Here is a 16,869-nt window from a genome sequence, read left to right on the forward strand (position 1 = left end):
TTGTGTTGAAAAGGAAAAAGAGGGTGTACGTTACACATAGTCCATGTTCAGAAATATCTCACTGATTTCAGTTTAACAAAGGAGAGTTCTTTCCTTTTTCCTGCACCTTTTGCATGCGTTTGTGAAAGTATCGCACAGACGCACACACAACTACATGAAGGAAGATGCTAAATTTTTAGCTGTGGTTAATGAACTCCTATAAGCAGCCACAAGTCCTTTGCCCAGTCAATGACTCCTCTGTGTCCTGAAGCCACCAAAAAGCAGGACCAGTGCAATTCCATTTTACCAAAACTAACTGGGATTGTAATGTACTCACAAGTCTTAACTTATACATTACAACAAAGTGACAACTTTCAGTCACAACTGACCTGCTTTACATCAAAAAGTTTTTTCCTGCACTTTTAAATCCATTAGCAGTAAATATTGAAAAGCAAACCAACAAGTGCTTAGCTCATTTATACTTGTTGGCTAGCTACACAGGACTTCCTCTCCTATCTCAGAAGTAATACTGGTAATGTATTTGTTACTGTATCTTGCTAGCGAATGAATTAAATTTACCACTTAACCAAGCATGAAATTATGTTTTCAATAATAATTCAATAAAAGCTGCATAAGCTGAGAACAATTACATATCTCATTGAAGAATCCGGTATCACCAAAGGTGTCCATTTTAGTTATTAAATAAAGTGAGATTGCTCATCTATAGTGCATCAAGACAGAAAGCTCACAGCCCAGTTAGTTTCAATGAGCCAATAGAGGATGCAGGTAGTAAATTTTATTGATTGGGCTCAAAATAGCATAAAAAGCTAATGAAATGTAACTTTCATTTTGAAAAAAAATGGCAAAATACATCTCTTTAATGCTTTGTGGACTCCTGCTACCATGGCAAATCTTGAGATGAGAACTGTCCTTCTCATTCTGGAATTGTTCCAGTTTCCTTCCTGTTTGCAGCCAGTTTCTGTCTGCTCTAATTGGGTGCTGCTCCTCGTGCTCTCTACAGTAGTATCATTCTTTTTCATAACATTTCATGTGCAGAACTCCTCTCTCTGTCTTCTCATGCTATTAAAAAATGATTGCAGTCAGACTAACAGTAATATTTATGAAGTTTGTTGTAATAATTCGACATACTCAATATTTCACCTAGCACAGCTGTTTTATTCTCCTATTACATACACCAGATGCTGTAATATTGTTCCTAATTTATGCGTGTTCAGTTAAAGGCTGCTACATGCTTCCATGCCATGCAGCACCGGCTTACAGCTCAAGAGCTCAACTCTCTCCAGTAATCACCTCTATGCTGCCCACAGGAAAATGGTACTCTCAAACCTGTTAAAGATAACAGATGGTATCTGGCAGAGGCAGGAAGAAAAGTTAAAGTGTTGGCATGCATTTCACTCCTCCCAGGAGTTTCTCTATTTAGGAATCTCTTTAGTATATAGTGCATTTTGCATCCCTTTACTCATATGCAGGGCACAATGGTGCACTAAAAAAGGACAAACATTACTAGACAAAGGATTTTAGATGTTGAAATGGATATGTGGTTTTACAGCTAAAGGGCTTTCAGGAAAAGACAAGTCTAAGTGGAAGAGAGGATATGAGGAAAATCCATCGGCCAAAATAACACAGCCAATGAGATAATATGATAGCCCAGAACCAGCTGAGGAAAGAGACTGGATTGAGAATACCTCATTATTAACGGCATTATTAGAGAACTGGAAATGAACAGGTTCTTACCCAAAGAATGATGGAGATGCAAGTGAAACGCTCCCTGACTTGTGATGATTTCTGGGTTCTTATTTAGTGCCTCGTAGAGGTTTTCATTAGCACAGTCTCCAATGAACAAACATATTTTGGAGTTCTTGGTGAAGAATGCATTCACAACTGTGTTTCTGATTTGATATATTTTGCTTAGTTTGCAGGGGATGAGCGGTAATTGTTAGCAGTCCAGGCAGCAATACATACGTGATAGTCATCAAGAATGAAGAATTGGTCCTTTCATGAGGATATTATGCCTTCACTTGCAGAGGTGAGTATTCACCATGAAACTGGTCTAAGACTTCTTCCTGCTAAATAATTTCTCCTCTTCCCTTGCACTGTTTTGGGAGTGTAGGAACAGGAGGTGCTAAAGCAGCTGGACACATATAAACATCTCGGTGATATTTGCAGTGATAATCTAAGGGGAACTGAGTAAACCTTCAACTTCAAACAGCATTTAAAGAACATGACATTTGGAAAAATATCAGTCCATTCAAATATCCTGAGCTGTTTAGGCAGAAGTTTCCCCCAGACCATGGAGACAAATGCAGAGATGCCCACCATGGCTGCTTGAGCTCCAGACCAGCTGTGCAGTGCCAAATCAGATACCCTCTTTTGATAATTTAAGCTGATACCTCTGCTTACTCTTCTCTGAGCTAGCTTTGCTACTTTTGAGCAGATTATCTGGTAGTGCACCTTTGGCCTGTGAGAGTTACCATATAGCGGTAAGAGGATTTTAGCCGTGACCTTGCTCAGTATAAGTATAGCAGTCCTTACATGTGTCCTCGCACTGCAGTTTGCAATGGTTCTCCTAAGGCTTTGTGACGCTTAGCTCCCTCACTTGAATTTATCACAGTAATAAGAAAAGAGCAAACCACTTATGGTTTGCTGCTGGATCTTCCAGACAAAGTTTTTCTAAAAGGATGAAAACTGCTTGGGTGATACACACCTTGGGTACATTGTTAAAATTTTTATCTGAGCAATGTTGCATTGTTATTAGTTTATTAATGTTATTTTGATTATGATGTTGAGTTCTCAGTGCTGTACTCCCTGAAAGATATTGAAAATTATGCATTTCTGCTGGAGAAAATAGCAGCCAAATACTGACGTGCAAATGGTGACGTTAACAGCAGCAATCTACAGGATATGCAATTTCTTTCTTTAATATACATCTACTTGTGAAATTCCCTGGTTTTTACACAAGTCCTTAGCTTTGATAGCTCCTGCCCTCACAGACACAAGCTGCCTGCAATAAGATACCTATGATAAAAGATACTGCAAATAATTCATTATAATAGTAACAAACTGGTGGTTGATCTGTTTCCCACTTTCCTGCACTAACTCCAGTATCTGCTGGCCAGTTTCATCCAACTTTGACAAAGAAGAAGATAACTCAGTGTTTTGTGAAAATTGGGTAGAAGGAAGGACCAAACTAATTTTGTACTGAAGACCAGGCAGGTGAAACTCGGGTATTACAGACTGCTGTCAGCAGCAGTCAACTGGGCGGTGGGCAGGTGCGTGTGCAGGCTAGCTGGCACAAAGGAACCTGGAAATATCACAGCGGTTTCTGCCTTTGCCTTCTAATGGAGGGCATCTGTGGAGTAGTGAAGAAGTGATAATGGGGGACAGAGGCTATAAAAAAGCTAATGTGAGGTTCTATAGGAAACTGGGCTGCATTATTTCTTCTGTTCATGGAACACTTTGTGTTAACAGATTTCTCACAAAGAGGCTTCCCAAAAGGCCAAACAAGATACAAAAGTCATTTACGACCAATATGTAGCTACCTCAAGGACTGAGGACATTTAGATGATGACAAATGGGTAACTAAATGGCACAAAACTTTGCATGATAGTAGAGGACCATTCCATCTGAAGTTTGATCATAGATGCTGGCATACATCCCTGCGCTTCCAAACAATATCATTCTGTAAACATATAAAAGCAGTGTGGTGTAAGCACTACAAAAAGCCTGGATACAACATCCATCTGGTCATGGGTAGACAGCAGCTTACTTGCATTGAGAAGATTTCAAACAGAGAAGATAAAGTGCCCAAGTTTTAAGCCTAACGTTGAGATTTAGAGGCATGGATTTACTGTCGAGTGGCTAACGAATCTGAGAATCTCTCCAATACCACTGCCCTCTGTCCATGTCAAATCCATCTTGGTAGTGAGGTTCTGGGTGCAGAGTTTCTCTCTCCAGTGATCAAATCTGTCCCTGGGCAACATCAAACCAGGAGACCTATTTAACGGTGGTTCTATGCTTCTAACTGAGCAACACCTAGTAAATAGTGCCATACGTGTCAAACAGGGAGTTACATCCCAATCCATCCTCAGGCTATCGAAACCATGGTAGCCTGTTGTTTTTAGTAACACACTGAAAGAAAAGATCATGAATGTGTATTTGCATCAAAAGCTTAAATCATTCAAAAGTAACTATTAATGTCCATCATATAAATAATATATATATGCTTCACAAAACTAAACAGAAAAATACATTTGTTTGGAAGACTTGTAATGATATCAAAGTTACATTTGTGTGATTAAAAATTATTCACATTTTAATCTTTTTTGTTTTCCCAAAGGCTTCTTTGCACAGTACATTTGAACATTATTTTGGGTAGAGGTCTTACACAGTCCTAGACGAAATAGGACTAGATGAAATACTTAGTTAAGGCTAAATACGTAGTTAAGGCAAAGTATCTTCAAAGGAGGTTTTAAGTGCCACCTCAGCAGAGCTGTGCTGCCCTTGGCACAGCCCTGGCAGATGCTCTGATTTAAAGTCATATCTGCAATTTATTTCTTTGCACTGTTTGTGTGACAGGGAATGGAGGACTGCAGAATGAAAGTATAGGGATTTAACACTATCGGTAGCAAATGATGTTGAGATGCTGCCTCCAGCTGCTGGCTGGGGCACAGAAGAAAAAATATGGGAGTAAAGGGTATACGCATTGCTTTTTACCACACATCCAAAGAAAGTAAAGAAACACAATTTGTCCTTGCTGAAGAAGGAGAGCCTTGCCTGCTCTTCTCCTTCCCCTTCCTCCTCATCCCTGATATATACCTCAAATGTATGTATGCGGCCACATGCCATGCAAGTTAGTGTGTTCTATGCAACACCCTCTTCTGCTGAATAGCTTCCCTCAGACAGGTGGCACTGAGTTGTTAAAATAAATAAGAATGCAGTACGCAGTACATTCTTTTTTCTGAGCAGTATGTCACAGATTAGAGATTGGCACTACTTATATTTTACATGATGTACGTTTTCATCTTGATCCCAAAAGCATCTTTGAGATAGTCAGACCTTGTGAATTCATAACACTGAAATAAAGAGTCATCTTTCTTGAAAAAACAGAATTATCTTTTAATAGCCACTTTAGATGCTCCAGCTGCCTTTGTGAAACAATCCCCTCAGGATATATCAACACCCGTATGAACTTCCTTCAGGTGGTTTTAAGCAGTGATGCAAGTTATACAGAATTAAGTTCAAGATAACTTTACTGAAGCCATCCCTTTACCTGTTCAAAGCTAGAGCTGATGCAACAGAGACAACACGTAAATTCAAAAATCAACAGTTTATTGACTTTCCTTACAAATGACGCTGTTTCTTCAGACTGATGCTTTAATAAAATGTTTTACAGTGCGTTTTCGGATTCTGAAAAATTCTGGAAAACAGACTGCAGAAGAAACCTTATATGTTCATTCACCTTTATTTGACCACTGAAATGATGAATGAAAGGATACAGCTTTAGAAAAAGGAGGTAAGCTAAGAGTCTTATGCACATACACACAAAGGCATACATACAAACACACTTATTTTTCCAGTAAGACAAATGTTCTAAATTGAGAGAGGATAGATGAACTGGATCCTAGAGAAGACTCATGAAAATGGGACTGTTATGTATTTGGTATTTTCTATTGATGTATCGAGCTTCCACGTTTTTTTTGTATTCTTCTATCAAGTCTACAAAATTAAATGTTTCTTTACTTTAATCACCTTTTCACATTTGCCAGGTAAAACAGACTCCCCAATGATTTTCGGTAGTCAAGTTTAACTTCCTTCTCTTTTTTCGATTTAAAAGCTAAAATTTCCATTGTCAGACCTGCATTGATAGTTTGGGACTGTTTCTTGTTCAGGGATACAAGCAATAACTTGAAAAAGAAGCTGGAGGTAAAACTGTTCAGTTATAATTACTTTCAGCTGAAACTTATACAAAACAAACAATAGTTACAGATTCACTTACCTAAGTAACACAGAGGGCTGCTACGCATCTAAGCAATACTACTACGAGCTATGATTTTCTGTACAGGAACAACATATCCCAAAGAGAAAAAGGGTAAATGGAAAAAGATTATTTTATCTTTCCAATTTTCTTGCAAGGTCTACAACCCCTGTAATATACACTGTCCCTTACATTAAGAACAGTTTCTTACCCCCAATTTACGTACATTTTCCTCCTCTGCTCCAGAATCATCTACTGATGGTTTTCCTCAGCCTGTTGAGTGACACACAGCTTAAATACCCGCACTGCTTTACCATCCAGAGCCCAGTTTGATGAGGAGCTGCTGATCCACAGATTTGTTTTTGATTATTAGATACAGCTCACTGACCACTGCTTCAGTTTTCTCTCTTAAGCTTCTTTCTGGCATCTAATCCTAAAATACATAGTTTAATTCTTCTATCTATAAGCAAACCATGCCTGCTTCAATCTTCAACGATTGGCGATTAGCAGTACCAGGAGGAAAAACAATGAACATGCACTTCTCTCTAACACCAAATTGCTACTCAAAATTCTGAATGGCACGTTTGACTGCCACAGCAATTTGTATTTCACCCTGGCAGCAGTGTTATTTATCCCCATCTTTTCTAGCTTACAGCAGAATTGACATGGGTCTATTACAAAGTACCTACTCCAGCTGCAAGACAGGCAGAAATCCCTGCCAAATATACGGCGAGTTCTTGATTGTATTCAGTGTAAAACAGTACAAGGACATGGGACTAAGGGAACTGTGATCTGTCATGCTGCAGACATAAAACTAAAAAAAAGTTTCATAAGCACCAGACTTGCAATTATTTTGCGCTTAATGCTCCAGCCACAAAGCAGGTTTACTTAACCTTAACTTTATGTGAATGAACTTTATGTGAATGAACATAAATCAACATGGATCTTAGTTTATTTCCTGATTGTCTTCACTTATTTGGGGTTGCTGCAACCCAACAACAAACCAGTATCCAGTCCACAACTTTAACCATTTTTGATGGAAATCAGAGCTATGTAAAAAACAGAAGAGAACCTTTTCCTCAGGTTCCTCAATGGCTGCATTTGATTCCAGTTGGTTAGGAACCGGGTCTCTTACAACTCACACTCCACAGCTGCCAGCAGCAGGCCACAAGCAATCACTATGCCTGCTGTCTGCATAACTTTGGAAAACTGACTTCGTGCCTTTCTCCTACAAGCAGATCCTCAGCCAAAATGTATCTATCTAAATTATTCTTAAATGTTTAAGAAACTGTTGCAATGCTGGTTTTATACACAGGTGATGTTAGCTACTATACCTATGTATCTGTTTAAAAGTTCTGAATATGTCACCTTCCTAAAGGACCGATAACTGAACATAACTGGTACCTAACATTTGCTTTCTGAGAAGAAAAAGAACAGAAGTCTCCAATATACACAACCAGTGAATCATAAAAACTGCTTTACATATTGCAGCCTTTTGCCACTGAACTGAGGACAAAACTGTAAAAAGTTGAGGCCAGGATTTACCAGGAGGAGAGAGGTATGTGGATTCTCATTAGTTCTGGTTAGTAAGGCAAGTGTTTTGCCTCAAATGAACTGGTGGCAGCTGAACAATAACCTTACACATGCTAGCATCTTCCCCAGATATCCTGACTTTGATAATATGATTCAACTTCTGTGTACAGAATGACATGGAACATCCCCATCCATTACAGCAGGCCCTCAGTAAAAAACATTTCTTTGATACTGTGCCCAAAATACCCACTTTCCAGAAAATATTATCATATTTTACTGTTTCAATATGCCATACATTTATTATTTTATGTTTGTAACAAAAAAAAAAAAAAGGAAAGAATGAATCATCCTTCTGAGACCAGGAAATGTGTTTTAACAATGCTAAAATACAAAATTCTATTCCATTTAAAGCATACGGTATTAGGAGACTTGCACACCTTTACTATTACAGCAGGATCAGTATGAGAGAAAAAAAATGTTCAGCATTTTCATATCAGTGGTTATAGCCCCAAGTACAGAATCAGGTACAAAGACAAGATATATTTTACTTTCAATTATGGAAGGCTTGAAATAATCTAGGTTTGTAAACAGACTTAAGTGCAGGACGGAGTAAATCCAAATAAGATACTATCAAACAATGCATGACGTATATTAGAAGATAGAAAAAAGGCATTACGAATAAAGTCGGTACTTTTGAAAATTCCTTTGAATATATCAAACTATTAAACAATTGAAGGCAGCTGCTGCTCCAATCTGTTTTTGAAGCTACATCATCAGGAACTGAAAACAGGAAAGCAACTTACTGAAATAAACAAATGGGGGGGGGGGGAAGAAAGCAATGGACAAGACCTTTGGCCAGTATCAGTTAGCCCAGCTTCAGTAATACCACAGACGCTTTAACCTTCTAATGGATCTGCTGCCCAATGTCCATAACCGCAGATCCCCTTGATGTTCAAATAACATCCCATTGAACATATTTCCAGGGTTAGCCCACCCACCTTTGCAAGGATACCATGGGCTGTTTTTAATTACTACACAACTGCAGCTGAGATACAGTTCAACATACAATTTGAAAGGTACTGCTGCCAAAATGAGAGTATATCCTGAGCTCTAAACCAGGGTACAATATAGCTTGTAGAGTAAGGCCGCTGAATCACTTCTTGCTAAATCTAGGATCTCCTAGGAAGTTTCCTATGGTAGGCAATTGAGCTTGTTTTATGACACTAGAAAGATTAAATGTCAAGCAGAGTAGTTATACTGGAGGAAAAACCCCTTGATACTATGAAGAAACTGTAGAAATGCTTCTTTTTCCAGGACTCCTCTACAATTTCAGTGGTGCTGCACTATCACAGACAACCAGAAATTCAGAACACACCAAGATGCACATCCGAGTCCCCACATATTCCAAATTGATTCAGTCTCAGTAAAGGATCACTGAAGTCATAAGGAAACAGAAGTTCCAGTATAGAGACAGATCTAGACCCTTAAGATATGTTTTTCCCCATATATGGTCTACTAAAAGCAAAGTTTGCACGTACCTCTGAAATAATACTTAGCGTCTTCTCCTGTTCTAAAGTCAATGATGAGGATGAATAAACAATTTTCTTTAACCTGCTGTTTTCATTTTATGTTCACTTACTAACACACCTGAGAACATGCAATACTGCAGAAGTGTTAGAAATGTTAAACAATAATTTAAGCAGCAATACTATATTTCATTTTTTATTCATTAAAGTTTTTGATGTTTGCATCAGACTTTTGACTTTCTAAAGCCACTCTAAATCAAAACATCATATTATTAAGCCCTCCAAAAATTCATCACAAATCAGTTTACAGATGACATTGATGTCTTATTGCTATCCATTCCTCCTGGACCATTTCTAACAATTCATTTTTTATATTCCTGCAGTGCTGAAATATGGTTCACACCAGTATCTGTCCTTTTAGTAATCACCAACCAAAGCTTGGCAGTTGTCATATATTGCACTCTTGAGAAAAATGCTAGTAATACTCGCAATTGATTGAACAGCATGGAATCAGAACTAGCTGGCAGAGAAACCATTTAACTGATTTCAATTCATAAATCTCTTTTCTCCTATCCTATTTTAGTTTAGAAACTGGTAAATACCGCCATTATCTTGTGATGCATAGAACGAACCAATTATTTATAAAGATATTAATTTAAATAATATGTGATTGCATTCATTAATGTCTCATATGAGAAGGCAGACTTAGGGATCGTACTGAGTAACTTTCATTTATGCACACTGAGCTAGAGAATGTATGTAACAGTCCTTGGCCAGCAGACATAGATTTGTTTATTTCCCCAGAGGTCAACATCAGGTACAATGGCCTTCCTTGTCTTAAAAATAATGATTTTAAACAGAACTTTACCCGCTTTAAACCACTATTTAAGTCCTTGAGCATGACCTACAGTGGTTAGCAACAAATGGCATCACTTATATAACAAGGTTTAATTAATTGGCAGGAATGAACTTAGTGTCTAAAGCATACGCTGTTACTTAACACTTTTATAGGAGCAAAAAAAAATAAATACGGCCAAAAACTGTAGTTCAATCTTAAGGAATCTTGGAAAAAGGGCTCTTGAAATTAAGTCCACAGAGAATGAGGTGATCTCAGGCAGATGGGCTACTGGTAAGTCGGGGACAAACTTTGGGGGACCAAGAGTAGAGAGAGCTCTTGGAGAAGAGAGCCTGCCAGCACTGGTGAATGGAGGAATAAATCCCAGCAGAGGATTAGCTTAGTGGGAAGTGAGGTGGTTTGTTCATCCACTGCTGTCATCCATGAGAGTCTGGAAATCCCTGCTTTGGAGGGGATGAAACCCTTAGTGCTTGCTGCCTAAATGTCACTAGACTACGCTGGTGTGTCAGTAAAGTTATTCTGTTGTCCGCTTGCTGATTGCCTCGGTGCTTATGTGAATCCAAAGAAAAAAAGCAGAGAGAGTAAAATGGTGTTTTGCTTTGTGACAGAGTGAAGGAGTGTGATTTACATATTAATAAGGGTTTGCATTGTTTATTGAAAAGGGCTGTTTATCTGAAATGAGCTGCATGTTAAATTCACTAAAATGGATAATCAAGAGATAAAGCTGGGCCTGAGAGAGAACTGAAACTTGGGGAGTTTCCTCAAAAGCAGCATTTCTTCTGGGGAATTTATCTGCATGTAAACTCATTAAATATCTTGTGCTGAGATTCTGGATCTTGAAATCCAATTATCTGTATCAATGATATTCAGCTTTCATGACCTGAAAAGCCACTTTCTCAGGAAGCGGAGAAGCACAGACATACAGAATAACACAGCACAATTCAGAATAACATCTGATGATGCTTGAATTGTAAATCGCGTGACCCGATACCACACTGCAATCGTTGGACAGCACATAAAGCAATACATTATCACTTACTGGAACTTCATTGTGAAAAATTGGATCTAAGAGGTATAAATATTTGGCAAATTGCATCGCCATCCCTTTTGCTCTTGAATGGAATGGGAAGAATTTTCTCAGAAGTAACTCAGAAGTAACTATTAAGTCATCTGCCATGTAACAGGCCACAGACTGTACTTTTCTCCCCTCGTAGACTGCAGGGTAGGAAGACAGTGATGTTGTCCTTCATGCTCTCCTTTCAGACCATTCCTTTTCTTTAGGAACAAGAAAATTATTATTTTATTCCCAAGTGGTCTAAAAAATTGTAGGAAAGTCTCGATCTGGTTTACTAAAATGCCTTCCATTACTAATACTGAAATAAGATAAACTCTGTAATGGAATCGGCTAGAAAGGTATGTACTTAAGGTGGAATCTTTAGTCATAAATTCTGTAATGAAATGGTTTGGAACAGTTTTGGTCTGCTGAGGTGGAAATTGAGAACTAAAAAGGTAGCTGGTTTACAAAAATTAAGCAACACTCCCCACCCCCAAAAAGTAAAGGCCCAAGAGAAAAAAAGTGGTAAGGAATGAACGAGTTAAGAGGAAGTATTAAGTCAGTGATCGTATCACCCAAGTATGTGTTCTTTGAATTTCTCTAGACTGGTCTTGGATTCTGTTCCTGTGGGTGAACTACTTCTGTTCCTTCTTAAGTTAATTTCAAAAGTGAAGCGCACAATGTTGAAATGATGTTTTCAAAGTCAAATAAATATTTGAGTTTTCAAAGTCAAATAAAACTGATTTCTACTTTAATAGCAAAAAAAAAATTGTTAAAAATGTGAAGTTACTGTTCCAAGACTAACTGTACTGAATGTTTCCTTCCATCTAGCGTACTCTTAAGGCTTAGCTCTCCTCCCAGCTCCCTTTTCAAAAGAGGTGCATAATTTTGACTCTTTGTGCAACTAGCTGTCTCTCTTGTTCACTACACATGTACGCTAGCTTATTATAACTGTGATTTGAAACCATATCAAATCCCTTTTTTATTTATTCACTATTTTTCTTAGGATCAGTTCCATAAAATCCTTTCATGTACAGCATAATCACAGTTGAGTCTTGTCTAAGAAATTCCATGGCTGCTATACCGATTGGTTCACTGCCCTGAAAACTGAAGTGCTTCAGCCCAAATGAAACACACCTCCATTTTTAACATATGAAAAACACTGCCAAAAAAGTGAACACACATATACTACCTGCCTAAGCAAATCTTCACTGAAGCTTTAACTATGAGCAAAGAATTTTTTTTTAAGGCATTAAAGTTGCAATCTTTTCCCTAAAGGAGAATTTTGATTCAACCATTTTAGAAACCTCTCTAAAACAGACTACCCACAACTAGGACAAATCCTGTTCTTGTGACATGACAGAAGGCCGTTGCTGTTTGACAGCAGCAGGCTAGTATTTGTGAGTGTGGTAAGAACACCTCATTACTGACATGACATCTCCCAGGTTATCGGTGCCTCCAATATTTTATTAATAATCAGACATTTGCTTCACCCTGACCTGGTACCAAAAACCAGTTGAATTCTTAGAATTGCTAAAGACATTAAATATTCTGAAACTCCTGGCTTCGACTCACTGACAACTTCCATGTAATTTTACTCTTGACTTTCATATTATGTCATACTGTAATTTATAAATAATCTGAATTATGTCAGAGTTTACATAAATACCAGAGTCAATGAAACTTTTTTGTATCAAAATGAAAAGCCCCAATGCATTTCTGTTTAAAAAGCAAAATGTATCTATTACCCTGAAATTTGCACCATAGTTGGAAGCACTACTGTCCTTCACTAAGTAACAATACCACCATTTTATCATTTCTGTGATGAAGCTTACATCGATTCTGATGTATGTGCACATGTACCACCAGAACCTCAATGGGAAGTACAGAGCAAATTTCTAACATCTCATGCTGTTTCCAGCAGAAACTCATTTGTCAAGACAACAGGAGAAGATAAATCACTTTGGAATAACCTTTTGTTACAGTCTCTGCTTGTTCTGATATTTTAAGACACAATGACTTTTCATCTGCATTGTTTTGTATTACAGACTGAATAAAAGAGAAATGCCTGCATCGAAGAAGCAACAAAACGTTTAAAATACCCTTTTAAGCAGCCCTACATAAGGGAAGCAACACAAACCCATTATGAACTAATGATTATTTTCAAGAGTGCTAACAGGTTCAAGATGTTTTATTTCTAAAATAATTTTAGAATTTAAAAGTATCAACCCTTCAGCTGGACAAACAGAATTGATAACTTCATTATTTGAGGATTATCCTTAAACTTCCATACTGTGAATACATTCTTTAGTGAAAGAAAAATCATTAAACATAATAATTAGGATCAGTTTGTTTTTTGAAATGCTTTCAAATGACTACCTCTCTCTGAATGGTAATTTAGAATCCAAGTAGATCTCAGAATTTTTTTTTTTGGTGCTGCGCTCTAAAATTTGTCTGTACTACTAATTTTCAGTGAGCATAATTATTTTAGTAAACATAAATGGAAACGGTGAGTTTACACCTAACCTTGGCAATGCAGAAAATACTTTTGAGAAACATGTATGTATAACTGTGCTATTGATACGAGCAGGAGATTGTTAAAAGTGAAACATGCTTGGGATCCAAATCTGCTTTCATTGCTTAGATTTGTTAATTTTCTGCATTTTTTCACTGTACACACTGATATATAACAGTTTTCATTCTGCTTCTGAGCACTGGGTCAGCAAGCACAAATGGACACGCTTGAGTGTTTTTCAAATTCATTTCTTGTGAATTATTTTGACTTATATACATGAATGCATTAGCACAAAGCTTCAATATCTGAGTTGCAAAAACTTGTAGAAACATTTACTGAACTTAAGGTTTTTACTACAATATAAACGTTGTGCAAATTTCAGCTCCTAATAGAACTTAGATATAGTATACAAAAGGGAGAATACGACCACTGATTAGCACCTACCACCAGTATTTCTATATGTACGTATACCTCAGACAACAATCTCCACCTATTTGCAGAGCATCATTTTGTCAAGACCGTTTCCTGCATCACCTTTAATCTACATGGACTAGCCTAGAAGTCTAGGTGCCTGTGCCACACGTATACGCATCATGTAACCCAGGATGACTCTGGTTTTGTACCTCAGTTTATTAAGACATACTTTCCAAATCTGGGTAAACAAGATAAGGTTTGGTCAGAAATAGAGGTTAATAAATTAGTCAGCTGTGGCAGTCACTTTTCAACAAGAAATCATCATGCTGATTTTACGAGTAAGATAGTCTTTGCTAACCTCTCATTTCCATCTGATCCAATATCCCTGGAGATTTACTTATGATCTATTCAAATAAATGTTGCCTTTTTTTTTCCTAATTAATATGTGAGGAGATGTCTATAAAAAAAGACTTCTTCTGAGTGCAGATATGCTGTAGATAACACAGAAACTAGATTACTTTTTGAACACATCTGTCTGCCTGTACCATGCTGAGATATGTATTTCATAGTTCCTTTTATTTCATAACATAAAGAAGCTCATTCGTCTCTTCCTACCCCTAATGTGATGGCACTGCAATGTTAACCTCATTTAGATGAACAGAAGAAGGTCCTGGCCATCTCAAACAACACTTTTAGATTAGCACCTTTAAAATGCCACTCAGGATGAACACCAAATTTAATTCTAAATGTGGAGTTTCTATTCTTCCAGATAGCAGAGTTTCAAGTATCAGTTAACATGAAAATATGAATATGTGCTAGAAGACACCTAAAATGTATGGTTGCTCTCTCTCCAGCCGTGATGAAATTGTGTGATTTGCAAAGCACTATGTTGTTGTTATTCTGTCTCAGAGCTGACTGAGATAAAAGTGTAAATCCTTTAGAAATATAAAATAAAGCAAATGTTTGTAAGTCTACTAACTTCTTGTTTTTATACCAGGACATGATGGAACACATACCTTTCTTCCCCCTGTATTTATGCGAAGTGGAGTTAAGAAGGGATCAAAAATCATATGGCTGGTTTCAATATTGACAGGTGACTGTCTTTTCCCAACAGAGCAAAGATTCCAAGCTGAGTTGACCAAACCCCAAAAGGAGGGAACTGTAAAATACAAAAAAGCGCAAGTTTAAGAAAAGTCTGGAAAGACTAGAGAAATACATGCAAGGCAGATAGCCAGATAATTAAAATTGTCATACTGTCTACATACATACACAGAAACTGAAAACAGTCAAATTCATCTAGTACTTGAAATGTAAAGCTTTGTACACAAAGACCAAAACATATTGTTTCATATATTTTTGTATCAGGAAAGAAGGGTAGTTTTTTTTCTTCTTTTGAAGGTACATAGATATAATTGCCGGTTTACTTGTAAATAGCTCCTTTGCTGTTAGTATTATAGAATATTTATTGAGCAATAGGAATATGACTCATTAGTCCTTATGCTAATTTTGCATACCTACAATGTGTCCTTGGACAGAAACTCTTCCATTCTACTCAGTTTTTTTAAAGTGTTCATATTTAGTCAAATTCTTTAAAAAACCCAGCTTTATTATAAAAGAAGCTAACACATTATGATCTCAGAGAACAGGCTTGATCTCTAGACAGGTTCTACTAATTTCTGTTCCATTCACCCAAAACTTTCCATACTCAGAGGTTTGATCTAAAAAAAATCTTGTTGGAAAAGCCATACTCTGATGGTAAAGAAGGATAGTTCCTTCCCTGTACGTGCCATGGCTTGGAACATGGAGAATGCCTGATTTTTGTCAAGCTGAGTTACTTTCAAAGATTATGTGCTCCTAATTGGAAAAAGAAGAAAAATGTGATGTAATTACATACTGCTGCTCATCAGGTAACTGCAGGCTGAAATTTCCTCTTGCATCTAATCTGCAATTTATAGACAAGATCAACCTGAACTTCTCTTTGGATGCTGAAAAAAATTCTGACTAAATGAGTAAAGAGCAACTACCAAGACACACAAAGGACACATTTAAATTTGTGTCTGCACACTTTGTCCCTGTCTATAGCATGTAAGGCAACTTTGACTTTATCAGAATTACTCTGTAGTTTTGTGTAGCAGGTGGAAATTTCACCGGTGCAAATACTGATGCCTTTTTTGGCTTTATTTTTTCTTTTCAACCTTTAAGCCTCAAAGCATTCTTCTAATCTACAAACTGTGTGTGATGAAGCCTACAAACCCAGATTGGGGGAAGGAGCGTGAGTCCTTGGGGCAGGAGCACAGGTGTTTTGCCCAGAGGGTGGAGCTGAAAACAAGCCATCAGCTGCTTATAAAAAGCTTTCTGGTTGCTGTTGCTAATTGCATGCAGGATTTTGCAGTGTGAATGCTTGCTTCTGCTTGCAGTTTTTTGCTACTCCAGTGGGAACCATATAGAGTGTTGCTTGGATTTGAACCTCACATTTGTTGTAGACTTAACCCATTGCGAAGACGTTCCTTGGAGGGGGGACAGGTGGGAAATATCTTCTGAGCAGTGTAGCCTCAGGAAAATGGCTGATCTTGGTGAGTGGTCTCCTATCATGTTTTATAGAACAACTCTTTTTGCCCTCAAAGTTTGAGTGTACTTAGGTGTAAAACTTTGGGTTAATATATAGTTTCATGCAACTTTTCAACAAAAGTAGATAAACTTTAGAGCTCTTTCTAGGCTGTTGCCTGCACAGCAAAACTTCAGCACAAATACCTACACAGAAGTGATAGTGTTCTGTAGTTGTTGAGTATCTGCCTATTCCAGTAGTTCATAAGCTGTCGTCCACAGATATTACTTCTACTATAAAACATCTGAAAACTAATTTTCAGGTGAAGCTGCTGCTTCTTTGTGCTAGTCTGTCTGTGCAGCTACAGGTGCTATGCATGCAGGTGAACTCGAACACCCCTGACGGGATCCAAGTGGTACAGCTATAATTAACATGTTATGCCTAGCAAAGCT

The 16,869-nt window shown here is 37.6% G+C and overlaps 1 protein-coding gene across 1 annotated transcript in view; it reads right to left on the reverse strand.

The window, feature by feature from the left end:
* Positions 1-16,869, reverse strand: part of CA10 (carbonic anhydrase X) — a 209,638-nt gene that overhangs the window by 109,492 nt on the left and 83,277 nt on the right. Inside the window, exon 4 of the mRNA XM_009879798.1 lies at positions 14,889-15,031. Coding sequence (XP_009878100.1) covers positions 14,889-15,031 — 143 coding nt within the window. The remainder of the gene's footprint in view (positions 1-14,888; positions 15,032-16,869) is intronic.

This window comes from Charadrius vociferus, unplaced genomic scaffold, assembly GCF_000708025.1.
Source record: "Charadrius vociferus isolate BGI_N301 unplaced genomic scaffold, ASM70802v2 scaffold260, whole genome shotgun sequence".
In the NCBI taxonomy this organism is placed as follows: domain Eukaryota; kingdom Metazoa; phylum Chordata; class Aves; order Charadriiformes; family Charadriidae; genus Charadrius; species Charadrius vociferus.